Source organism: Carettochelys insculpta, chromosome 3 (genome assembly GCF_033958435.1).
Source record: "Carettochelys insculpta isolate YL-2023 chromosome 3, ASM3395843v1, whole genome shotgun sequence".
Classification (NCBI taxonomy): domain Eukaryota; kingdom Metazoa; phylum Chordata; order Testudines; family Carettochelyidae; genus Carettochelys; species Carettochelys insculpta.
This window is the reverse complement of record NC_134139.1, coordinates 76,530,557-76,557,409: the sequence shown is the minus strand read 5'-3', so window position 1 is coordinate 76,557,409 and position 26,853 is coordinate 76,530,557. Positions and strand designations below refer to the sequence as shown.

The 26,853-nt window shown below is 46.9% G+C and overlaps 1 protein-coding gene across 2 annotated transcripts in view; it reads right to left on the bottom strand.

The window, feature by feature from the left end:
- Positions 1-26,853, bottom strand: part of PCNX2 (pecanex 2) — a 258,263-nt gene that overhangs the window by 197,754 nt on the left and 33,656 nt on the right. For both annotated transcript variants that reach the window (XM_074988652.1, XM_074988650.1), the window contains exons 6-8: positions 26,488-26,635; positions 26,171-26,316; positions 18,657-18,750 (exon numbers count right to left, since the gene is read on the bottom strand). In XM_074988652.1, the coding sequence (XP_074844753.1) occupies positions 18,657-18,750; positions 26,171-26,316; positions 26,488-26,635 (388 nt within the window). The remainder of the gene's footprint in view (positions 1-18,656; positions 18,751-26,170; positions 26,317-26,487; positions 26,636-26,853) is intronic.

Below are 26,853 nucleotides of genomic sequence, written 5' to 3'. Positions count from 1 at the left end.
TACTACTCCATTTAATTTTCAGTATTTCACTCACCTAGGAAATAATATCAGTGAAATTAGATATCCTTTTTATAGGCAGATTTCACTTTCAGGTTATCAATGAAGCAGCTAAAGTAGAGGACTGATAGGGAGTATTTATTTCTTTCAAAAACCTACTGTTTCAATTAGAAGTTACAAAAAATCCAGAAAATATTTTAATTGGTCTGAAGTACCAAGAAAATATTTTAAAACAATTTAAATCTCGATCCAAATTTGATTTGACATAGTTTCTTTAAACAACATGATGTCTTCTGGTGTAATGGTATCTGCATCACACTTAAGTTTATATTAGAAAGTTTCAGTTGGACAGCAGAAAGACTGAGGAATATCTGGTCTGAGTACTAGTGTTCATAAAATAAAAAATGGATAATACTCCTTGAATAATTATAGGTATTTAGTTGTATTATTTGAAGTTTCACAGCTGCTTATACATTTTCCAGAAAATGAAGGTTGTGTGTACATATATTTCCCTGGGGAAAGATCTCACTTTTCTTTGTACTCATCATGTAACTTTTCATGGCACAAGGGTTCTCACTATCACAAACCAGCTGTGGTTTAATGTTCTTGTCTCCCTTGGCATCGCCACCGAGCAAGAGTGTCAGGTGGTCTTTTGAAGCCTGGGGAAATTTTTCCATTAACAAAAATGTAGGTTCATTTCAGCATTCATTTCCAATGAAGCCCCATCTCATCCACATTAAAGACTTGTCAGGGATCATATCATCCTTCCTGAGTGATCGCTCTCAACGTCACCTCGTACCTTCAGCTGGGTCCCTTAGCACTCACTGTTTCACCAAACGTTCTTGAACCCATAGCATGACTGGAAACTGTGAAACCAGCCACAGCTACCATTAAGTGTTTCTTTTTTATAAGTGTCTCCCATCTCCTGCTTATCTTTATCCTTCAGGAATTCAAATAACCTCACTGCCTTCTCCTGAATGGCACTGAAACTTACTGGCATATTCTGCATATGCAAGTCATCCAACCTTGTCTCCAACGTTGTCAGCACTGTCTCCATCACCTTGCTTCTTTGCTGAGCAATCTTTACAGAAGATCGCTGCATTGTATGCTTAGCATTTTCCATTATATCACCAGCATTCTTGGCAATGGTATGGACTGTTGTCAGAGGTAGACCAAATGGTGAGCAACGTCAGTGTCAGCAGCCCGTTCACCATTTCTGACAAGCTTTATCACGTCTATTTTCACAGTAACACTCACACTAACATGTTGCCTCTTGCAAACAGCACTTCACTTTACACCAACACTTGATTTCCCAGTCATGGTTAAAGGATTACACAAGTATATTAAGATAAAGTATGTGTACTCGCAATGCGTTCACTTCAAAACCTATAAACAGTAAGGAGGATGATGCAAAGGATTGTGGTCCCTTGAAAAATGACAAGTGCATATCTGTGCTATGTATAATGAATTTAGCATACTTAATTGACAACTTTTATGCAAAATGACTTATAACGAGGCGATTTATAATGGGGAACCCCTGTATACATATTTTTAGTCTCAATGGAAAACATGTATGTCAAGCTGCACTCAATGAATTTTCATGTGCCAAAGCCAGAACGCTGACATCTTCTTCCCAAAAAGATTTTAAAAAATTAGAGAATAAAACAGAATGGAGAAACCTCCGTAATATTAAGGTAAAATATCTTCCCAAAGACATGGAATGCATATGACGTTTTAGTTGCATTTCAGTTCTTCAGTGGAGAGAGATGAAGCAAAGCAACCTTGTTCACCTTCCAGACTAACCACTAACAACTGCATAGCTACAGAGACTTTTCCTCCTACACAGAATTTTGCTGCCATCATGTGGCAATGGTGCCCTCACAGACTTGTATTTTACAGTAAAAACATCCATTTCCTCTCTATGTTAAAAGTGCAAAAATGGATGCTACAACAGCCAGAAGTCTAGAAAAGATTGTACAGTAGACCCCCAATATGCGCAATTTTGACTTGTGCTTAACTTGCGTTAACATGAGTTAAGCGCAAGTCAAAATTGTGGTGGTCCCAGGGGCTGGGAGCGCAGCTGCTCTGCCAGCTCCCTGATCCAACTCCCAGCTCGGGGAAGCAGAAGGACAGACAGCCGCACCACTGTGGTTTCCTCCTGGCTTCCCGCTGCTGGTGGGAGTCGGGAAATTTACCAGCACCGGTCAGTTTCCTGGCTCCCATTCCCCAACTTGCACAAAATTTGAGTTACACAAGGGTGCACAGGAGTGCAATCGTCACATAACTCGGGGGACTACGGTAAATGGATGTAAAGTAAAATATTACAAATCCTGTCCCTCTTGTTTATAACATGAATGCCAGAGAGACGGCAACAAACTTTGTTGCATTATGTAAAGGGTGGTTGACCATTTGCTTTAGGAAAAGCTATGACTTACGAGGTTAGAATTCAAAGTAGCAAGAAATTATCGATTTTAACCAAAAAAAATAAATTAATGATTAAACTTCCCTAGAGAATTACCTTTAAAAGCATGCTGGAAGAACAAATCTATCTGAAATCATCAAATCTCCAAACTGGTGGGTTTGGGCCTCTCTGTTTCTTCCTCAAATCCCCTAAATATCCCATTGTAACTGTACTGTAAGAGTTCAAAATGTGTGCTGTAGAGCAAAGTCATACATTTGTCAAAGGACAATGTGAATTTTTCACTAATAGTAAGAATCAGCAGCTTGTTACTATGGCTGGAGGCACTGTCTGTCATTTGAATCACCTTGTTGAGCAGAAAAAAATAACTGCTTTAGTGATATGGCATCTTTCAGTGCTGAACAACTTGCAAACAGTGTACATTGCTATTTCAACGTGAGTCTGAAGTGCAGCACAGCTATAAGGTGCTTGGGGAATTTGCCAGAGGTGAAAACTGTAAAGTATTAATGCACTTGCATATGTATGTTGCTGCTAAGGTGTTCAGATAGATGAGATCATACAGTACAAAGTACTCAGCGGCTACTTGATTTATGGAACTGAACTGAATGTGAAGGAAATATGCCCAAGGCTGGAAACACATGCATTTTGCACCATTTAAAAGCTACACTGAAAGGATATTTCAAATTATCTTTTTTTTTTAAGTAGTTGCTAAAACATTATTTTTGTCTGCAATTAGTTTCTTTTTAGCCTTGGGTCCTTACCCCTGCAGAAGAAACAGCAGATTGTGAAAGCAAAGAGACACAAAAAATTAAACCAGCGATTAACCAAGTTCTCGTTCTCTTGGAATGAATTTCATATTGCAAGGTATCATAAGGCCCATTCGTAGCTTAGCTTTAGTGGCAGGGTTTTGTTTTAACAGTGTGAGCAAAGAATTCAGAATGAACGACTCCCCATAGCTCCCTTTAACTTCAGCATATTGCGCAAAAGGACACTTCCTTTGTTTCTTAATTTGAAATCAAGAATTGAATAAACTTTCACGTTTCTATTTATGTCCACAAGGGTCTTAAAATGATCTCCCACGCAGTGAGAAAGGACGGCCTTGGGGTAAAGACACCAGACATGGAGTCAAAGGAGCTCGGTGCAGTTCACAGCTCTGCCTCACACTCCAGGCAAATCACTTAACCTCTCCAGGCTCCAAACTGGAATCTTCAGCTTGTACATTGTACCCCTTTCTCTGACCCATTGTCAATTTAGACTGAGCATCTCAGTGCAGGGACTGTCTCTTGCTGTGAATCTGTACAGTACCTAGTACAATGGGCACTGCTGAAACCTCTAGGTGCTAAGTAAAACAAATGATGATGATAAACAGCAAAAAAGTGTCCATCACTTAAGCCTGTATTCGAATGAATCAAACACTTTTGGACCAAAGAAGGTTGCATAATGTTTAGCAACCATTTTTGGAGAACCATTCTAAACAGATATCAGCTTTGTACCAGTATCAACACTTAGATGTCATGAATCTGTCCTGGATGGACACAGTTCCATCTTTAAGATGGGGGAATACAAGTTAGATTACACCTCCCAAAGGAGAGTGTTTGTTGACTGAACCTGTTAGCTGAAAGTAAAAGACCAAATGCTTCCTTAGTGTAGACCAGGAGTCTGCAACCTGCAGCTCCGGAACTGCACGCGGCTCTGAGTCCTGCCACTACTTGAGCAAAGCCTGCAGTTAAAACTGGATTTAGTTTTCTTGTTTCAGTGGTGGAAGCCTCCAGAGCCACAAGTTGCGTGAGCGGCAGCAGGGAGCCCTGGAAGAGGACACCAGCAGGGCTGGGAGTCACCCGCGTGCTGCACATGGGGGAACTCCAAGGCTGCAGGGGATCTGAGAGAGGGACAGCTGAGCCTGCCCTGCTGGAGCCACGCTGAGAAGGAGGCAGCAGGGGGATCAGCGGGGAGGAGGTAGCAGCCATGGAAGAGCAATGGCAGCATGCAGGACTCCTCATCTGAGGCAAGTAAATCCTAGAGATGGAGGGGTTGGGATGTTAGGGGTTAAGCCTGGGGATGAGGGCATGGGTTTGCAGGGTGGGGTAAAGCTTGGGGGATTGGGGGCAGATTTGGGCACTGAGATGGGTAAAGCCTGGAGGTGGGGGTAACCTAACTTTCTAACTGGTACAAATAATTGTGTGTGCGCTGTGTTCTTAAAACAGGGGTGACAAAAAGCACAGTTTGACATCATTTATTAAGGACTTCTCGCAGTAGTTACATGCATTGCGGCTCTTGAAGGACTGATTTTGTAACTGAATTTGAAAAAATGGATGCAGACCTCTGGTACAGAAGGATGCAAGTACAGATGGCTTAGGCAGGAAGAACACCACTTTAAACAAAGATGTTCCAAGGCCCCTAGGCAATATCAAGTGCTTGGGCACATCCACACTTAGGTAAATTAACTTCTGAAAAACAAGCAAAAATTGCACTCTTGAGAATGTTGCTGACTCCTGTAACTTTGGGGCATATGAGCTTGCACTGTCAGTCATTTGAATGAGTGTTGACAAAATTACCCTTTCCCACAGGTCAGAGTACAGAAGGCATTGTAAGGTGACCAGATGTCTCCATTTCATAGGACAGTCCCAATATCCTAGGCTTTTACTTCTACAGGCCTATATTATCCCTGTCCCTCCTGATATTTCATACTTGTTATATGGTAACCCCATGTGTGGGTTGGGCACACCACAGTCCCACATTATTTCATCATCAACATCTAATCAAATGCTGTGTGAAAAACCGCAACATGTCTTCTGTCAATACATCAGTCACTTAGGGTGTGTCTACACAGCAGTTAACCCATGGCCAGCCTGTGTGAGCTGATTGAAGCTAAGGGGCTCAAACTAAGGGGCTGTTTAATTGCAGTGCAGACACTCAGGCTTCAGCTGGAGCCCAAAGGCTGGGGCCCTGTGAGGGAGGTGGGTATCAGAACCTGAGCTCCAGCATAACCCCAATCATTTACATTGCTGTGTACAGCCCTGCAGCCCAAGCCACCTGACCCATGCCAGTCAAGGCTCTGCCACAGATCTTTTATTGCAGTGTAGACATCCCTACATGTGCTCACATCTTCTGGAAATAAACTATGATATTGAAAAATCGCTGTCTCATCGTCACCATCAAAATCTATGGTGGAAAGCAGGTGAATTTCAGAATGTCAACATAACTGCAGCGCTAAGGGATCTGTGAGCTGTTTCAATCACTTGCCAAATGCTGAGGCAAGCTTGGGTAACTCAGCCAGAAGTTTGGGAAAATATACAAGAACAAAACCGTCACTAAAGCAGTGGTGTCCAAAACCAATTGTCCCAATTGCCATGTCCTTCTCCCCTCCCTGCCCAGCCCCACGCCGCATCACCCAAGCCCCAGACAGCCATGCTGTGCCACCCAGCCCCAAGCCACCCCGCGCCCCAAGCAAGCCACAGGAGGAGCCACCGCTGCCATGCGCTTGCCCCACCAGGTGGTGGAGCACATGCACAGGGGGGTGGAGGGTGCTCCACACATGCAGCTCTAAGGAGCAAATGGAGAGAGTATTGGACACCACAGCACTAAAGAGTTACCAAACCATAAAAATAATTTTAAATGGCAAAGCAAAAGGTGAGGAAAACCTGACAGCAGGTCTATATGTTGGTTCAGAGACTATTCTTTGATTACAGCTATGTATTCTGTGTGTTCACATTTAGACATTGGATTTTATGTTCTTGATTTCTCCAAACATCATTATTTTAACATTAAACTTGTAACTTTACATTAGCACTAAATGTAGCACTTTTTTTTCAGCATTAGCAGAAAAACCTGTACACGTTGGCTGTGTCCACACTTGCATTCCTCTTTCGAAAGAGGCATGCAAACGAGGGAAATCAATATGCAAACGAGGTGCAGATTTACATAACTGGTGCCTCATTTGCACAGTCTTCTTTTGAAAGAGCTTCTTTCAAAAGAAGAAAAGCAGTGTTGACGCAGCTCTTTAGAAAGTAAACCCCATCTTTGAAAGAATCTTTCTTCCCATAAAAGAGGGAGGAAGGGTTCTTTCGAAGATGGGTTTTCTTTTGAAAGAGCCACATCTACACTGCTTTTCTTCTTTCAAGAGAATATACAAACGAGGGACCAGATATGTAAATCTGTACCTCATTTGCATTTTCGATTTGCCTCATTTGCATGCCTCTTTCAAAAGAGAAATGCAAATGCAGACACAGCCTCTATGAAGATACTCATTTAGTAACCCGAAGTTCACTTTAATACAACTTTTTGTTGGTCTAAACATGATGAAGTACTGATGGAGGACACGAACAGGCTTTTGAAGTTGATTATTTAATTCTAAAATGAACATCTCCTCAATAGACAAAAGACAAAGGGTAGTCAAATATTCAACTTCTATAGACTCTTGGTTCAGACACTGTGTCACATTGCAACTCGTAACTTGAAAAAAAGTGCAGCATTTTGTAGTAATTGAATTCAGTGTTTGATTTATGTAAAACCAGAAGGCATAATGTGTCCACAGAGTAGCTGATCAATCTCTCATGTTCTTAGTCATTTAAAAAGACAGAATTCTTAGAATACAATATTTCAGGCACACGTTCAGGAAGGCTGTGTTACTAGAAGGAAAGAAATATTGACACATTTTTCTTTTTTATGTTAGAAGGCCAAGTTCTTAACAAGAATTCTAATGTGTAAATAGATCACGTCATATGAGCAATTTAAATACCTTTAAGGGATACAGTAACTTGGTGCTGCAATAATACAGAGCAGTTTACTACAGGTTGCACTGCCAAAAAGTGCAACTCCCTTGTCCAACAACATCACTACCAGAGAACTGGGGCAGGAGGGAAACCAGCTGGCAATTCCACGGGGGGGACGGGGACATCAGCGCCAGGTTGGATGTGGTTTTCTCTGGCAACCCCCTGTAGGACACCAGGGCTGGAGGACCAGCTTGCCGTGGCAGCTCCGGGCAGGGCACTAGGGCTGGAGCACCAGCTTTCCCCAGCAACCCCAGGTGGTGGACCAGGGCCAGAGAGCCAGCATGCTGTGGCAGCCTGCTGCAGAAGACCAGGGCTGGAGTGCTGGCTTCCCTGGCAGTCCTGAGTTTGGATCAGGAGACTGGTTGGTTTGGTAAGCCGCAGCCGGCGAGCCAGTGAGCTGTGGCTGGAGGCAGTGGGGGTGGGGGGTGCAGCTGGAAGTGGGTGTGGCCAGGACAGAGAGAGACACATTAACCTCCCTGGTCTTGCAAATCCCTTATTCGGGACCACTGAGGTCCTGAGGGTGCTGGACTAGGGGGGTACCAATTGTACTATATAATTCATTAAGTGACTCTGAGCTAAACCTACTGGCCTAATTCACACCACAGGGGGCAGAACTCACTATTGATGCAAAAATAGTTATTAACACAAGCACAACATTTATTATTGTAATTACATGGTAAGAGCTTGATTTTACCTTCATTGAATTTTATGAGAACTTTACAATTATTTTTATACACGTGATGCTTGAGAACAGGAAAGCTGATGTGCTTATTAAAATTAACTATTTAATTAAATGAAATATTTAAGATAATTAAGGAAATCCCAGATAAATAACTGTTTGCTGTCAACCACTGACGGGGACCAAAATTGCCAAGGGGAACACCAAATCCTTAGCCATAAAACCCTATTTAATACCTTGTATATATGTTTTCAGTGGAATGTAGCCTTATAACTTCTACTTTGCTTTAATATTCTACATTTTGAATATTATGTAATTGTTAGTTACTCTGGTTTATTCCTTGTATAGAATACATGCCAGAATATCTGCTCATAGGAATAAGGGGACTTCGAAGTAGGCGGGGTCCTTTCGGAAAGGAGCCTCGTCTGGATAAGCCGCACGGCGGCAAGCCATGTCAATTTCGAAGTGCCGTGGCCGTCCGCATTCTAATGAGGTGCTGAATATGTATGTCAGTGCTTCATTAGTAAACTTTGAAATGGCCATTTGCATGACCATTTCGAAGTTTTTGGCTAGTGTAGACATGGCCTCAGAGACAGGAAGAAACAATCAAAGGAAAGACAATACATTTTTTTAAGTTTTACAGTCTCTGTTTATGAATAATCTAAGTTTCAAAACACTATTTTAAAAACTGCAAGACTCTGATATAGGAAAATAGGAGTGATTCAACCAAATTTTAAAGAGATTTTACTCCTATTAAACCCTGGTTGAAGTGAAGGGATATCTCAAAATGAACTGAATAACAGAAAGAATGAAAACTCTAGCTTCAGAAATGTTTGGCAAATTTCCTTCCCCGAAAAATAAAGTAATATAACCACAAAATTGAAGATTGACAAACCCATTGCGTATGAAGCAAAACATCCTATAGTACCTTAAAGACTAACTCTTTTATTTATTAGGTAACGAGCTTTTGTGGATAAGTGATGATGAAATGGGTCTTGCCCACAAAAGCTCATTACCAGGAGTTGTCAACGGAAAGAGCAAAAAGAACCACTTTTTTCGAATTCAGTAAAAAAACTCAGTAATGCAAGAACTGCAATGCATTTGAACACAAGACAGTCCTTAATAAATAACGTCAAACCATACTTTTTGTAATCCTGGTTTTAAGAACAGTACACACATTACAATTGGTAATGCAATACGTGTTTACTATAGGATGTGCACAAACTTTTCACATATTCTATTTCCTCACACTTTACATGTGTGTTTGTACCACTATCTTCCTGACTTTCATTCCCGAACCTATTTGAACTATGCCAATTTTATTTCACGTTTAATTTCAGTTTTCTCTCTTAAAACGTGCACGTCGCCTTTCACAGCAGGAATGTCACAGACTTCCTTTTCCTTTTCAAAGACTTTATTAGCAACACAATCAAAACACAGACACACTATCATATCCCACAATGCACTGTACATATTAAAGGGGGAGTTACCCAGTGTTTCGTGATCACATATTGTTTGCTATTTAGATATGAGTTGTTCATTGTTGGGCTTTTAGACGTTCATCATTTACCAAAAATAATCAGAAGGATTTTTTTTTTTTTACTTCGTAATTATAGTATCAAGAACCACAAAGAATTTTTTAAAGAGCCACATGCACCTCTAGAGCCACAGGTTGCAGTCCCCTACTTATTACCTAGTAAATAAAACTCTAAGTCTTTATAAGGTTACAGGACTGCTTTCTTTGTTTGATGAAGATACAGGCTAACATGGCTACCCCTCTGAGACTGTTGCATATGAATTATTGGGTTGCATATTCATGAACTGAAAATCCTACCAGACCCATGTCATGAAGGTGTTGAGCCAATGCAGAGTGACAGCAGCTCATAATTGAATCTGGTTTGTTTTCCACCTTCAGAGAGACTATGGAGAGAAGAGAGTACTAATTCCTTCAGACTTAAACATACTCTTTAAACATATTTAATGTACTCTTATGCTGCCAGCTCAGCCCGTTCATCTCAATTCCACAAGCAAGTAAACAACAGTAATGAAAAAAGGAACACAGCATCAAAAAGACACAACCTTCCAGTCCCCCACTGCTCCTGTGATACAATGACATCAAGATTTCAGCATCATTGATGCTACCCTGGGATAACAGTAACAGGCCTTAAAAATGTAATTATAAAATTACACGGACCATAATCACAGAAAATCCCCAGACAGCTCACTGTACACGATGAAAAGGCCCTGAAAGCCATTATCATGTGTGACACTTTTCTGTTGCAGTCTTCATCCTTCTGTTTCGGGAAAAAAAAAAGAGTTCTAGAAAGCACCAGCACAAAAAGGAGAAATCTCAAACTGCTTATAGCCACTCAGCAGATCCAGAACATGCTAAAGGCTTTATCTAGAATCCAGTCTGTGGTAGTGGTGTAACTTGAGTTAACCTGCATGATTGTAAGATGAGTCCCAGAGTAATGCAGTATCTTGGAATAAATGCAACAAGGAGTCCAGTGGCACCTTAAAAAGTGCCACCGTGTGCCAGCAATGCTCCTCTGCCATAGACATTGTCCAGACTGGACAGTCGCTACATACAAGAATAAATGGACACAAATCAGATATCTGGAATGGTAACAAACAAAAACTGATAGGAAAACACTTCAGTCTCCCTGAACACCCATCAGCAGATTTAGAAGTACCCATCCTGCAACAAAAAAACTTCAAACACAGACTGCAAAGAAAAACTGCAGAGCTACAATTCATTTGCAAATTTGACACCATCAGTTTAGGATCGAACAAAGACGGAATAGCTGGCCAACTACAAAAGCAGTTTCTCCCCTCTTGAGCTGCGTCTACACTACAGAGCAAATTCAAAAGGCGCTCTTTCGAAATTCACAGTTCAAAAGATTGCCTTTCAAAATGAAGCACCCACACGAGCAGCACCTGACACTTCCAATCTGCCCTTTCGAAAGGGTGTCCACACTGCCACAAGCGCCCTTTCAAAAGAAAGGGCTGAGAAACGCCGTGGACAGGGTCATGTGGCAGACAAGCCGTTCCAGGCCCGCAGCCAGGCACTCCCTTAAAGAGACCCTCCCAAGCACCCTCACTCTGCACATGCTAAGGCCTGCAGAGCTGCCACAAGCTCCACAGAGCCAGTGCATGGACCAGACGGCGTTCACACAGCCGGATGGACCCACAACAGCAACTGACGGTGGCCATCGTGAACACCATGGTTGCCCTGCTTGTCAAAGTAATCGCAGCCACCCTTGACCTCCTCCTGGGGTGAGACCACCTGCCAGGACCATAGACCCCTCCACCCAGGACCCTGCAGGTGCAGCACCAGGTGCCCAGCCACCCCAGTAGCTCCGACCTGTGGGAGCAGGATGTGGGAGTGGGATGACACCAAGTGGCTTCAGAACTTCCATATGGCAAGCAGAGTTTCTTGGAGCTTTGCCAGTGGCTTGCCCCCACCCTCAGACACCAGGATGCAGCCTGCCCTACCCCCTGAAAAGAGAGTTGCCATAGCCATCTGGAAGCTGGCCACCCCAGACAGCTATTGCTTTGACAGGCACCAGTTTGGGGTGGGCAAGGCATGCAGGTAAGGCATGCTCAGGCCACACACCCAGTGGGGGGAAGGAGCTTTTAGGAAAGGAGGACCATTGAGGACTGGGGCCGGAAGCGGCACGAGGGGCTGGGGCCAGGCACAGCCCATCACACTGTCATGGCTGCACATGCCCTCCATCCCATGCAGGTTGTCCAAGCCATTAAACACCATGCGCCTGCAGAGGCTCGTCCACATGGGTGACCTGGATGCGGCTGTTGCCAGCTTCACAGCGCTCCGGTTCCTGAACTGCTTTGGTGCCCTGGATGGGACCCATATCCCAATCTGCGCCCAAGAATACGGTGCAGGCTGCTATGTTAACAGAAACAGTTACCAGTCTGTGGTGCTCCAGTCCCTGGTGGACAGCAGGGGCTGGTTTATGGATGTGTACGTGGGCTGGACGGGCCACACACACAATGTCCACGTGTTCCAAAACTCTGGCCTCTGACAGTGCATGGAGGCAGGGACCTTCATCACCCAGCAGGAGCTCCCATTCAGGGACATCACCATGCCTCTGTGCACGGTGGCGGATACTGTCTCCTTCCTCCAGCCCTGGCTTATAGGGCTCTATACTGGCCACCCTGACCCAACATAGGTAGTAGTAGTAGTAGTAGGCGGCATCCTTCAGTCTGCACAGACTATGGATCGCGCCCTTTAAAGTTTCAATTGAGGACTTCATTTACAGCGTCTATTGTGACTATGAAGACCCACATGAGAGTGACAGTCCTTGCTGCATCTCTTGCAGATGTGGTGGGTGTCTGGCAAGTCCTTATTGTGCTTTCTGTGCGCTCGCTTCTCCTCTGCTAGCTGTCTGATCCTCATCTCGCCCTTCTGAAGGCCCTTGTGTAACCCCTGCCTCCATCTGCTGCGGTCATCTGCTAGTTCTTCCCAGTTGTCCAGCTCGATGTCTACCTCTCTGAGGTCTCTCTTGCAGACATCTTTGTAGCGCAACTGGGGGAGTCCAGGAGGTCTTTTGCCAGAGGCTAGCTCACCATACAGGATGTCTTTTGGAATCCTTCCATCATTCATCCTGTGGACGTGGCCAAGCCAGCGGAGTCGACGCTGCCTGAGGAGGGTGTGCATGGTTGGGATTCCAGCTTGCTCGAGGACGGCGGTGTTGGTCACTCTGTCCTTCCATGATATTCCAAGGATGCGCCTGAGGCAGCGCAAGCGGAAGACGTTCAGCCTCTTTTCCTGATGGGCATACAGGGTCCAAGTCTCGCTGCCATAAAGGAGGGTGCTGAGGATGCAGGCTCTGTAGACTTGCATTTTGGTGTGAGTGTACAGCTTGTTGTTATTCCACACTCTCTTGTTGAGTCTGGACAGAGTTGTGGCCGCTTTTCCGATCCTCCTATTTAGCTCAGTGTCCCACGACAGGGCGTCAGTGATGGTGGACCCGAGGTACACGAACTCGTGGATGACCTCTAACGTATAGTTGTCAATGCTGATTGATGGGGATTCAACAACATCCTGACTGAGTATGTTTGTCTTCTTTAGGCTGATGGTAAGCCCAAAGTCCTTGCATGCTTTGGAGAACTGATCCAGCAGTTTTTGAAGCTGGTCTTCTGTGAGAGACACTACAGCAGCATCGTCTGCGAACAGCATGTCTCTGATGAGGACTTCCCGCACCTTAGACTTAGCGTTCAGCCTTGCAAGGTTAAACAGTTTCCCATCAGATCTTGTGTGCAGCAAGATGCCCTCTGTTGAAGATCCAAAGGCATGCGTCAGGAGGAGTGCGAAGAAGATCCCGAACAATATCGGAGCAAGCACGCATCCTTGTTTGACGCTGCTCCTGATTCTGAAAGCATCCGATAATGCACCGTCATATTGGATGGTTCCTCTCATGTCTTCGTGGAACGACTGGATCATCTTGAGTAACCGTGGAGGACAGCCTATCTTGTGGAGCAGTTTGAACAGAACCCAACATAGGTCGTCTTCAACATCCAGCTGAACCAAGCCTGCAACGTGGCCAAGCGGGCCTTCAGGCGCTTGAGGAGCTGGTTCCACTGCCTCCTGGAGCATGCTGAGGTGGGACTGCAGAACGTCCCCCAAGTGGTGGGCACCTGCTGCACCCTCTACAATATTGTGGAGAGCAAGGGTGAGGTGTTCCACCAGGAGTGGGTGACTGAATCTGGCCTGGGATATGAACAGCCGGCCACTGACCCTAGTTGCCAAGTCCACCAGGATAGGGTCCGCATCCAGGACGCACTTGGCAAGCTCCGCTAACCACCCCTAGCCACCCCCTGCAGCCCACCCTCATTCTCACCCCCACTGTCATCTCCCCACACAACCACCCCTCACTGCCTCCCCATACACACAGCACACAGGGATGGGAAACTACTAAACTCTTTTACTTGACAAAAGAGCATGTGGATTTTTACAGAATGTAAACAACAACTATGTACAGTGGGGACAAGGGGCTTACTATGTCCATTGGGGGTGGGAGCATCTCAGCTGGGGGGGGCCCTGGAGCCCAGTCACCCCTGTGATCTCGTCCTGCCCCTGGTTCAGGGTCCCCAGCGGGGCTGAGATGGGGCAGGGAGGATGGGGAGGTAGGGCTGTGGGAGGGCCTTGACAGAGTCAGACTCAGCAGGGAGGTAGCTGAGGGGGCGGCAGGGGAGGTGGTGGTGGGGGAAAGCTGGGCCAGGAACTCCCAGAGGGTGGACACCATGTCCCTCACGGTGCCCATCAGTTTCCCAAAGGCTGGCTGCCACCATGCCAGGTCCTCTTCCTCCAGCCGGAGGTGCCGCTTGGCCACCTCCACCTGCTGTTGGATGGTGGCAGCGTGGAGGGCATCCCCACAGATCACCTGGGGACCCCTCCTAGCTCGGGTCTTCTCCGGTGCTGGTGGGAGATGCCCAGTCCCCATCCTCTGCCTCTGGTCGGCCGTTTGGCACAACAGAGGGAACAGGGCTCTCCCAGCCCTCTGACAGCGCAGCTGTAGGGATGGAAAAGGAGAGACGGACAGCACGTCAGTCCCACTCCAGTTGTCCCAGGGGTCACGCTCCCCACCCACGCATAAGCAGCAGCCCCCTGGCTCCCATGCAACAGTAGGGAGGCCATGGGGCTTTGCGGGCACTGACAGGGTCCCCACCCCACGTGAGGTCGGGCCCTGCCCACCCCCTTCCCCACATGAGCAGCTCACGATGCTGTCCATGGGAGTGGGTGCTGAGTACTGGCAACGGCCATTACAGCATGCTGGGGGCCACAGACAGCTGGGCTGTGTCCAGCCCAGGTCTGTGGGACATGTGGGTGGGCCGCTGGCGGCTGTGGTGCCCCTGCCCTGCGTGCTGGGGTGTGAAGCCCAGAGGGTATGTACAGAGAGTCCCTTGCCGAAGTCTGGAGATGCCCAGCTGGCTGTCGCCTGGCTGGATGAACGTGCGGGGAGTAGTTGATGACCAGGTCCTCCTCCTTGATGGACCACTCCATGGGCAGCTCTTTGTCCAGCTGGGTGGTGCTGCCTGGGGGTCCAGCCCCCTCCACAATCCTGGGGTGCAGCTCATCCACCGCAGTGTCCAGGATGGTCGGGGGGGGAGTTGTCCCAGGGCCCCAGGAGGGTTCAGAGCTCCCAGAAGAAGTGGAGGTGGAGTCAGGGGCCTGGGTATAGCCCTGCCGCAACTCCTTGACCTTGCTTCTGACTTGGTCAGGGTTGTGGGCAGGGTGCCCCAGGCGGCCAGCCCAGTGGCAAGCCGGGAGAAAGCAGCAACATTGTGGCGCTTGCCCTCATCTCCCAGAGGACCTCCTCCTTCACCCAAAGGATGTTCCTGAGCTCTGGCTCCATTCAGGAGGGGGCCCGTTTTTTGGGGCCTGCACGGGTCCCTGCAAGCCCTGAGAGGGCTCTGAGGTGGGGGCCTAAGGCTTTTGTGGTGGCTAGCTGCAGGCCATGGCACTATTTCAGTGTTCTGGGGGTGGCCGTGTGGGCATGCTGGCTGCAGCTCATGCCTTTTTTCTCAGCTTCCTTCCATGGGGTTTCTGGGTCTCTGCATCTTTAAATGCAGCCAGATGTATGGAGCATAGAGCCCCGCTGCTGCCGGCCAAGGAGTCTCCATGCTCCAGCTGGCCAGCACCATGGAGGACTCCTCTTTTGAAAGAGTGACTCGAGGAGTGTCTACACATGTGTTCTTTCAAAAGACTCTTTTGAGGAGATCAGAAGAGTGCTTTTGAAAGCGGTACCGCCTTCTTTCAATTTCCTTTTGAAAGGCTGCATTTTGTGTGTAAGCGCTCTGCACACACACTCAAAAGTGACCTGATTTCAATTTTCCCTTCAAAAGACCATGCTAGTGTAGATGCAGCTTTGGTGTTCACACCCCCGCATCAGCTGCTGGAAGTGGGCCACAACCTCCCTGACTGAATTGACCTCATTAACTCTGGCCTCCCCCTTGATCAGTGGATCCTTCTTTTCATGTGCCTGTATATTTATACCTGCGTCTGGAATTTCTACTCCATGCATCTGACAAAGTGGGTCTTTGCCCACAAAAGCTTATGGTCCAATAAATCTGTGAGTCTATAAGTTGCCACAGGATTTCTTGTTCTTTTTGCAGGTACAGACTAACACGGCTAACCCTCTGATACTTTAAAAAGAGAGACAATCCTGTAACATCAGCCATACCATCAAAGGCTCATATACGCACATATACTGACTTGATATATACCATTATTTGCCAGCAACATCCCTCTGCCATATACCGTTGGACAAACCAGACTGTCTCTATGCAACAGAATAATGGGGGACAAATCAGATATCAAGAACGGTAACATACAAAACCCAGTGAGAGAACATTTTAATCTCCCTGGACACACAACTACAGACTTCAAAGTTGCCATCCTCAAATAAAAAAAAAAATCTTCAAAAACAGGCTGCAACATGACACTGCTGAGCTGGAATTCGTATGCAAATCTATACACCATCAGAATGTGTCTGAACAGAGACAGGTAATGTCACACTCATTACATTAAGCAATTTTCCACTTTAGGTATTCTCACCTTATCTACACCCACCTTGACTGAATTAGCTCTGATGTAACAGTCCCCTCTCTGTATCCCTACTATTTCTTTTTCCTTTCACTTCATGCATCTGATGAAGTAAGGCTATGACTACACTAAACATAGCTATTGATGCCTGATACATAATTTTAGCTACGCCAACTGCGCAGGCAAAAATCAACTTTCCAGCTGTTGACTTCCATGGCTGTCTTCATAGAAGAAGGTTGACGGGAGCACTCCTCCTGTCGACCTTCCTTAGTCCTCATGGCTCATGAGGAGTTACGGGGTTGGTGTTGACCCTGAAAAGCACCATTTTGTGTGCCCCAGAAGATCAACCCAGAGCGGATTGATCTTCTGAGGTAACGTAGACCTAGTCTAAGTTGCAACTCATGAAAGCTTATGCCATAATAAAACTGTTAGTTTTCAAGTTGCCACCAGACTTCTTGTTGGTTTTGCTGAAAACAGACTAATAGAGCTACCTCTAAAACTTGGAATAAATAGCTGTGGCATGTCTAGATGAGCATCTACAACAGCAGTAGTTAACAAATCAAGATATCACGTTACAACAGGAGCACAGCGCCATAAATAGCAGAATTGATGCAGTGACTCTGGAGGTGGAAGTGGAAGGAAACATAGGCTATGGTGAGTTCACATGTCTTGCGCATACCAGAATTGTTCTCTGCTGAGATTCTCCACCCCAAGCACCTGAAGGTCTCTTGCGAAGTAGGTAGGATCAGTGGATTCACAACTATACATACTCAACCCAACCTTCTCACTTAAAGCAAAATTCAATAGCCACAGACTACAATGACTGTGAAGCTGTAGTGGAAGCCCAAGAATTGTTACACTGCTATACTGCAGGCAGGAGATAAGGAAGTGTTAAAAGTGCATTCACTACAGAAGTCCTCAGTGTATAGCGTGTGCTGAACTCAAGGATGAAGCTATTTGGCCTCAGGTTCTCCTTTATTTTCAATGAGCTTTTCATTGGTCCACAGACAATAAACTTCAGTATAAATGGAAGTAAGATGGCATTTTCAGGGCAAGTGGGCTCCTTTACCATCCTGTGAAAAAACAATGCCATGCCCAAGTAACTTTCAGGTCCTTCTTCTGGACACAGTTTATTAACTCAAAACACAAAACAACAAAACAAGCAGTTCCTCTGCCACCATGGGCTACAGTTTCCCTTGTCTCTTCAGCGTTGAAAAGAGGACACACCTCCATTTAATCTTCCCTGCTTCAGGGCCTACTACAGACACCCATGTCCCTCCTGCAGCTCTCTCAGCCTTTTACAGAAAATACCTGCCACCTTCCCAGCGGAGTTTGAAAATGGTTGTTGGTCTCAGAACCTTACAGGGAGAGACCATCCTGTTACAGCATTTCACTAAGCTAAAACTGTTCCTACCATGGCAACGCAGGCCTCTTTCCAAAGTCTCCTCTGAATGCCCAAAACTGAATTCATTTAAGGAAAAAAAAAAAAAGCCCACTTTTTAGAATAGTAGTTATTTCTCCTGAGTGATGACCCTTCTCCCTCAGCCCACTACTGAAGTTCTCCAACGGTTGTACAACATGGCATAAAAAACTTTAAAATATTATGATAAAACCACCTTCATGGACTTTTAAACAAAAATCCCAATATTTGAGTAAATAGAGCACAACAGCAAAAGGGGATGTGAGCATACTGGGAAACAGAAGTAATCAACATGGGTCATTCTAAAACCAAATTAAAAATAAAAAGCATTGTTTAAGTGCTGTTCTATAGTGACACAATGGTGGCTATGTATGTCAGACAGTGAGGAGGGTTCAAAAGCATGATCATTTGCTTACATAATACAAGAGCTTGAGATCCATAAAAGGCCAGCAGGCAAGGCCAGATAAGCAACCAGACAAAGTTGAAAGTTCATGCCTACCTCAATATGTTGTAATTACAATCCCAAAGACAGCTCTACATATAAAGTATCTATTACTAGCTGTAAGAAAAATATCCAGTAGTGGGTATTTGCCTTTTACTTAAATATCCTTACAACAAGGTCACTTCTCCCCTCCCATATTCCTTCAGCAAAAAATAATAAAAAATAATCCGCATGCCTTGACATCTCTAAAGTACATTAGCACATTTTTTTATGCATCACACATCTCTTTCACAGCAAGAATTACTTATGGCGCCTCCATCACTGAAAAATCTAGCATGTCTAAAGAGAGGAGTTTACTTACTGAGCATTAGAAATACAATCGTAATTTGATGTGCGATATTGAATATTTCCTTCCTTCTGACTGCCAGCCTTTAAATAACAGGATCTAATTTCCCCTTTAAAAACATAAAAAGAGAAGTTACTCACTTGTAGTAACAATGGTTCTTCGAGATGTGTCCCCGTGGGTGCTCCACAGTAGGTGTCAGGCTCGCCCGGCGCCGCAGATCGGAATTCTTCTAGCAGTTTCCAGTGGATCGCGCATGCACCGATGCACGCCACTCCCTTGCGCGCCTTTGGTCATGTGCATGATCCGGTCCCCGCCAGTTCCTTGACCAACCACCCCGGATGCTCCTGAAAAACACCAGACAGAGATCCGGAGCCGGGAGGATGGGCGGGTATTGGAGCACCCACAGGGACACATCTCGAAGAACCATCGTTACTACAAGTGAGTAACTTCTCTTTCTTCTTCGAGTGGTCCCCGTGGGTGCTCCACAGTAGGTGACTACCCAGCAGTAACCCCAAGTAAGGAGGTGGGTACTCGATTCATGTGCAGCTTGCCCCCAAGAGGACTGCTGTCGACAGGGGTATCCTCATCGAACACTCGATGCAGGGCATAATGCTTGGCGAAGGTGTCGTAGGATGACCAAGTCGCCGCTCTGCAAATGTCTTTCAACACGATTCCCTTGAAGAAGGCCATTGATGCCGCCACCGCTCTGGTGGAGTGAGCCCTGGGCAGGGCTAGCAAAGGGGTCTTTCGAAGCTCGTAGCACAGTTTTATACAGGACACAATGTGCTTTGAAATTCTCTGGGAAGAGAGGCCTTCCCCTTTCGACCTGGGAGTGAAAGACACAAGAAGCCTGTCTGTTTTCCGGAAGGGCTTAGTTCTGTCTATATAAAAGGCCAATGCCCTCCTCACATCTAGGAGATGCAGGCACGCCTCCTTGCTGGAGCTGTGAGGCTTCGGGTAAAACGAGGGTAATACTATTGGTTTGTTAATGTGGAACTCCAAGGAAACTTTTGGAACGAAGGCTGGGTGTAACCGTAAGATCACCGCCTCCTTTGAGAATACTGTGCAGGGCGGCGTTGCCATCACTGCTGCGAGCTCGCTCACCCTGAGGGCTGACGTAATCGCAAGAAGGAAGGTCGTTTTCATAGTAAGTAGTCGGAGGGGTACCATGGCTAATGGTTCGAAGGGCGGTCCCGATAGCATGTGGAGTACCAAGTCCAAACTCCACGATGGTGGTAGCAGTTTTCGAGGAGGGTACAGGTTTACCAGCCCCTTCAAGAACCTTGTGACGATAGGATGGGCGAATATGGTGGGCCCTTCCTCTTTGTGCCGAAAAGCTGATATAGCTACGAGGTGGACCTTTAGCGAGGATAGAGAGAGCCTGTCTCGTTTGAGGTCCAGCAGGTATTCTAGAATTACACTTATATGAACGTCAAGAGGAGCTAACTGCTTGGCAGAGCACCAGGCGCTAAAGCGTGTCCATTTCTGTTCGTAAGTCCTTCTGGTGGAGGTCCTTCGGCTACACTCTAAGATGTGTCGTACTCCCTCCGTACACGTGCTTTCTAAGGCACTGAGCCATGGATTAACCATGTTTGTAAGCGGAGTCCCTGAGGGTGCGGGTGCACTATGGACCCCTGAGCCTGCGTGAGTAAGTCCGGCGCTACTGGTAGGGGGAGTGGTGGACGATCCGACACGCGCAGAAGCAGGAGAAACCATTGTTGTCGGTCCCAAGTTGGAACTATGAGTATCATGCGAGCTCTCTCCCTTCTGGCTTTCTGCAGAACCTTGTGGATAAGTGTTGTGGGGGGAAACGCATAGAGTAGAGGGCCCTTCCATGAGATCATGAAGGCATCCCCCAGGGACCCCTGCCCTATTCCTGTTCTGGAGCAGTACTGAGGGCACTTCTTGTTGCGCTGGGTGGCAAACAAATTGACTTGGGGAAACCCCCAGGTGCGAAATATGCGTCGTAGCAGGTCAGAGAGGATCTGCCATTCGTGCGTGAGTGCAAAGCGCCTGCTCAGTTGATATGCCTTCATGTTGTGGGCGCCCAGCAAGTACGAGGCTTTCAACGTTATGTTGTTGGCGATGCACCAATTCCACAATCGGATTGATTCTGTGCATAGCGCATGGGACCGTGCCCCTCCTTGTCGATAGATGTAGAACATGGTTGGAGGTATTGTCAGTATTGATCCCAACTACTTTGCCGTGCAGGTATTTCCGAAAATGTCTGCACGCATTGAACACTGCTCTGAGCTCCAGTATGTTTATGTGCAGTGTCTGTTCTGCGGGGGACCATAGCCCTTGCGTCACCTTGCTGCCAATGTGTGCTCCCCATCCTATGTGGGAGGCGTCGGTTGTAAGGAAAATGGAAATTTGTGGTTGGTGGAAGGGCACTCCCACTAGCAGGTTCTTGGGATCTGCCCACCATGCTAGCGACTTTCATACCTCCGTCGTGGGTGATACTACCCTGTGGACGGTATGGGCTGCCGGTCTGTAAACACTCGCCAGCCAATGCTGCAGGCTTCGCATGTGTAACCTGGCATTCTGTACCACAAACGTGGCAGCTGCCATGTACCCCAACAGTTGCGGGCATGTTAGGATCGGCACCGCGGGGCTGTACATCATGACTTGCACCAAGGATTTGATGGTGCGGAAGCGGGCATCGGGCAGATATACTCTTGATGTGATGCGCGCCCCTATGAACTCTATATCTTGCGTGGGTTTGGTCTTTGACTTTGCAAGGTTGATAACTAGGCCCAGCGAAGTAAACGTGTTCGCGGTGACGTGTATCGTGCGTAGGACCTCTGCCTTTGAGGCCCCTTTCAGTAGGCAGTCGTCCAGTTATGGAAAAATAAACATGCCCTGCCTGTGCAGGTGAGCTGATACCACTGTCAGGGTCTTGGTAAAGACTCTGGGTGCCGAGGATAGGCCGAACGGAAGAACCCTGTATTGGAAATATTCCCCGCCAACCATGAAGCAGAGGAAGCGTCTGTGTGCCGGGTGGATTGTTATATGAAAGTAAGTGTCTTGTAAGTCGAGGGCTGCAAACCAGTCTCCATCGTCCAGTGCCTTAAGAACGGAGCCAACTGTAATCATCCGGAAGCGCTGCTTGTGCAAGTATCGGTTGAGGCCCCGTAGGTCCAAAAGCGGCCTCCAGCCTCCTGTTTTCTTCTCTGTTAGGAAGTAGCGTGAGTAAAAACCTTTCCCTTGGAATTGTTCCAGCACTCTTTCCACCACCCCTATGAACATGAGGTGATCTACCTCCTGCTTCAGCCTCGCCTCATGAGAAGGGTCCCTGAGAAGAGGCTGGGTGGGAGGTTTCGTCGGTGGGAGTGACTGGAAGGGGATTGTGTAACCCGTGGCTATAATTTCCAGCACCCATTTGTCTGTCGTGATCTTTGGCCATTGGGAGTGGAACAGTTTGAGGCGATGATGGAACATGAGGTGAGAGTGGCATTGAGCGATGGTGTTGACAGTGCAGTCCTCGACATACCCGTCAAACTTGCTGCCTCTGGGCTTGCCCTGAGGTTGTGCGACTTTGTTGACAACGTCGCCTGGGGGCCCTGTACTGTTGCTGCTGTTGATGGTGCCCGTGGTCATAGAACTCGCTGATATTGTGCGCGCTGTGGTTGGCAAGCGTGGCGCCTTTGCTGAGAATAGAACTTCTTTTTCTTGTGTGGAGGAGTGTAGATACCCAAGGTCTTAAGTGTGGCCCTCGAATCTTTGCTAGAGTGGAGGACCGAGTCGGTTGATTCTGCAAACAGCTTTTGCTTGTCGAAGGGAAGATCCACAATCTTCGCCTGTAGATCTCTGGGGATACCAGACGTCTGGAGTCAGGATTCCCTACGCATTACCACTGCTGCGGCTGTTGAGTGTGCCGCTGTGTCCACCACATCCAGGGCAATCTGAACTCCCATTCACGAGGCCGCGTAGCCCTCCTGGACGATCGCCTTTAACACTGGCTTCTTGTTCTCCGGGAGGAATCCATGAGAGAGGTGAGTCTAGAGTAATTGTCAAAGTTACGGTTTGATAAATGTGCCGTGTAGTTTGCCATTCTCAATAATAAGGTAGAGGAGGAGTAGACCTTCCTGCCAAACAGCTCTAATTTCTTAGCATCTTTATCTGACCCCCCTGATTTGTACTGAGGCATCTTTGACCTCTGCTGGGACAATTCGACCACCAAAGAATTGGGCTGTGGGTGGCTAAACAGGAATTCCATGCTCTTGGCTAGGACGAAGTATTTCTTATCTCCCCTTTTATTCGTAGGTGGAATAGAGGCCGGAGTCTGCCATATGTTAGTGGCTGACTCGATAATGAGTTCATCCAGTGGGATAGTGATTTTAGATGAAGCCAGGGGTCTCAAATTTTTCAGGAGTTTATGATGCTTCTCCTGTACCTCTGCTATTTGAACGTCCTGTGTGTATGCTACTCTTTTGAGCAGCTCTTGGAATTGTTTAAGGTCTTCTGGAGGGGAGACATCCCCGGGGACAATTGCCTCATCTGGGTAGGATGAGGAGGAACCACTGGGATAAACCTCCCCCAAGTCCTCTGGCTCCCGAGTTCGCTGGTATGCTTGCTCATTCGTGGGCTGTGAAGGAAAGTCTCGGGACTCTGGACCTAATTCTCCCTGGGACAGCTGCATTCCTCTCCCAGAGCGAGAGTGTACACGTGAGTATTGGCGAGGAGTGGGAGGGGATCTGCCCCTGGATCTAGACCTCTGATGTCGGTGTTCAGTATGAGGAGGACGGCCATAACAACATGGACAAGGGCCCGGTGATGGAGACCTGGACCACGATCAGAGAGTGTACCCATGATGTCTGGGAGAGAGGGATCTCCATGACAACATTGATAATGGTGAAGCTGGTTTGTGATAGTTCTCATAGGGATCCTTGCCCAAAAAGGGTGAAGGTGGCCTGAGCCAAGGCGAAGGTGGTTGGAGGAATGGAGAGGGAGGTCCGAAATTAGCCAGTGGAGTTGCTGCCCAGCGACGCGACATGTGTCTCTCGGGGGGGTGGGGCTGGGGGATAAGGGCATCGCAGCCCTGTCTGGAGATGGACTGAGGTGCCGAGTTTTGGCTCTAGTTTTCCCCTGCCCCTGCAGGGTGGGCGCCGCCCCCTCCCGTGCCGGGGATCTTGGCCCCACTGTCGGCGCCATGCTCGGTACCGTCATAAGCGGTGCCGCGCGGGTAGCTTCCTCCGGTGCCGCTGGGCCCCGTGCTGGGTGCCCCTGTGCCGTCGGCGCTGTGATAGCCGGTGCCGCGTGAGGCAATGCCACCGATTCCGGCGCTTACCGCGCTGGCGCCCGTGGCGTCCTCCGTGCCAACTGCTGCATAGTCGGAGGCCTGGCCCTGGCCACGTGCGCAACTGCGCTGCTGCTTTCATCAGCCCACGGCTGAGGGCTCTGCGTTCCGCTCATCCTGCTCGCTGGAACCGCCAGCAAGGATCGAGCCGGGGAGAGTTTCTTCTTCTTTTGCACAGAGGGGGTCAAAGACGCCGCCTTCCTTTTATGTGACCCAGAGGGCCCTTCTGTGTGAGGCTCCTCCGGCAGCTCAGGCTGGAGGGCCTTATCAAACATGATCATTTTGAGCCTTATCTGTCTGTCCTTCCTGGCCCTGGCTGTAAGCTTAGCGCAGTGCAAACACTTCTGGGTAACATGGGACTCCCCCAGGCAACGAATGCACTCACTATGCCCATCAAAGGCCGGCATAGCCTCACGGCATGACTCACACTTCTTAAACCCCGAGGAAGCCATCGCGGTGAGTCTTTACTGTTAATAGGGTACTTAGACACTAATCAATGCGTTCTACAACCCAAATAACATTCATGGCCTTCAGGGTAGCGGACGGCTTAAACAGCCTTCTTTGTCTGCTCCTCTCCCCTCCGTTCCTCTTCTCTCTACTATTTTGAATGCTTTTTTTTTTTTAATCACTTTTTTTTTTTTTGCTTTTTCTTTTCTTTTTTTTTTTTGTATAATAGTAAAAACAACGAACTAACAAGTAAAACAACTATCTCATCTGTCTCAGGCTTTAGAGTTGGAGCGGATTCCGTCTGCAGCCGTTGGCGGTTGAGAAGGAACTGGCGGGGACCGGATCGCGCACATGGCCGAGGGCGCACAAGGGAGCAGTGCGCATCGGCGCATGCGCGATCCAGTGGAAACTGCTAAAAGAATTCCGATCTGCGGCGCCAGGCAAGCCCGACACCTACTGTGGAGCACCCACGGGGACCACTTGAAGAAGAAGTATCAGTTAAGTGATGTAAATGATTTGTTTACACATGCACTAGTAGCAATCTGGCTTTCTAAGTTTAAAAACAAAAAAAGTATCTATAAGCCAAAAGTTCAGACTGATTCTTTTTATAAGTGATTGGCACTGTGAACATGTTTTAAAACATCACGGAACAAATACATGTTAAAATACACACTCAAGACAAAGCCCAAACAATACACGTATTAAGGGAAAAATTCTGTTCCTTGTTGGAAGATGAGAGCAAGAGAGCTCTGTGCAAGTGAAGAAATGGACTTCTGCCCCAATCTAAACATAGATTACTGATCTTCCAGTACCTTAAATACTATGCCGTCATATGTGTGCAAGGTAACTGTGAAACATTACCTAAAGTATAAAATAAAGTAAAACATTCTGATTTGTTCATGTTTGCCAAAGTGGACTAGTACAAGGCAGTGGACAATCAAGTTGGAGGTAAGTAGCCAGTCTAGTGCTTGTTCCACTCTTACTTCCTACCCAACATAAACACAGGGCAGCAGTCCTTCTGGAAAAAACATTGTTCACTGACCTACATGCCATGCTTCTCCCCTGGCCTGTTCACATCTGCTCTCCCATGCATCTGCAGAACAAGGGTCCACAGCATGCAAGGGGCAACACTGATGCCACACAGGACTGGGAGGGGAGAAAGGACAGTATCCAGGAGCCATGAAACGAAGCTACAAGGAAAATTCTTTTGTGCTTCTTGGAAGGGGATTGGATGTGACCCTAAATGACTTGTGGATCTGCTACTCTACAAATGCACTTACCAGATGGCACTAGAACACAACAGTCACTAGAACTAATTCATCACAGTGCTTCGAGTAGCGTAGTGGGTGCTGAATGGCACTGCTGCATGGTGGAGCCTCTAGCCCCAGGAAGTTCTCTGCACCAAGTTCAGCTACTGATGAGGTAAGGAGTCCATTCAACCAATGCCCTTTAGAGGGTGGAAGACCACATTTCTAAATGAAAGCAGCCCCAATAAGATGGGAGATGGCCGTTGTCTAAACCATAACCTGTTTACGCTCATCCTAGAGATCTGACTGCAAGGGATGGGAACATTTTGGCCAAGCACACGGGGCAATTCCCAACTCAGGCAAAGAGGTCTGTGGGATCGTCAGCATCCACAAAAACACACTGGCTTTTTAAGGCATCCTCAGAAAAATACACTCATCTCCACAGTATGCTGAATGTCAGACGAATACAGGTCTGAGATAACTTCAGGGTATTTTGTAGACCTCTATCCTCATGACTTACAGCTGCATAAACTTACCATTTTCATCTATGAATACATGCATCGCGTCGACAGATATCTCATCTTGCATTGAAGCCTCAGGTCCACTTATAACTTGCAAGACAGAACTATCTTGTTGGGAAGTTACTCGGTAGATTATCTGCCTTTGCCTGATGCCCTGGTAACTTGACACAAAAATGTTTCAAAACTAATATGAGGAACTTTTTTCTTGTTCTCAATAAAACAGAGAGAAAAAAAGGTTAAGTAAAAGTTTACATTAATGCTACTTAATATAATGCAACAGCTCACATCATCATGCTTTTGAAGTACAAAAAATATAAAGCAACTGCCCTTACTGTGATGTAAATTTGGCAGGCTCTGGAAGCACTGGACTACCATTAGCCCAATCTTCATTTTGCACGTCTGATCTTTCCTGTTTAGGAACCTGTTCATAGTGCTGTTCTGTCTCTAATGTTTCTTCTTTTCTGTCTCTTGCACAACTATCTGAAAGACACGTGAATAAAGAAGGGAGACTTTCTACACAGATCACCATAAAGAGTCCTGTTTATTTGCTTCAGAACAAGAGAAGTTTTAAGAGGACGTTGTCCACGGATGCAATGTTCCATTGGTTTCTATGAAGAAAAATAAATTACATGGGGTGAAAAAGGTAAATTGGTTAGAGGAGGTTGTGGGGTTTTTGGCGTAAGTTTCCCTGTGTGTCC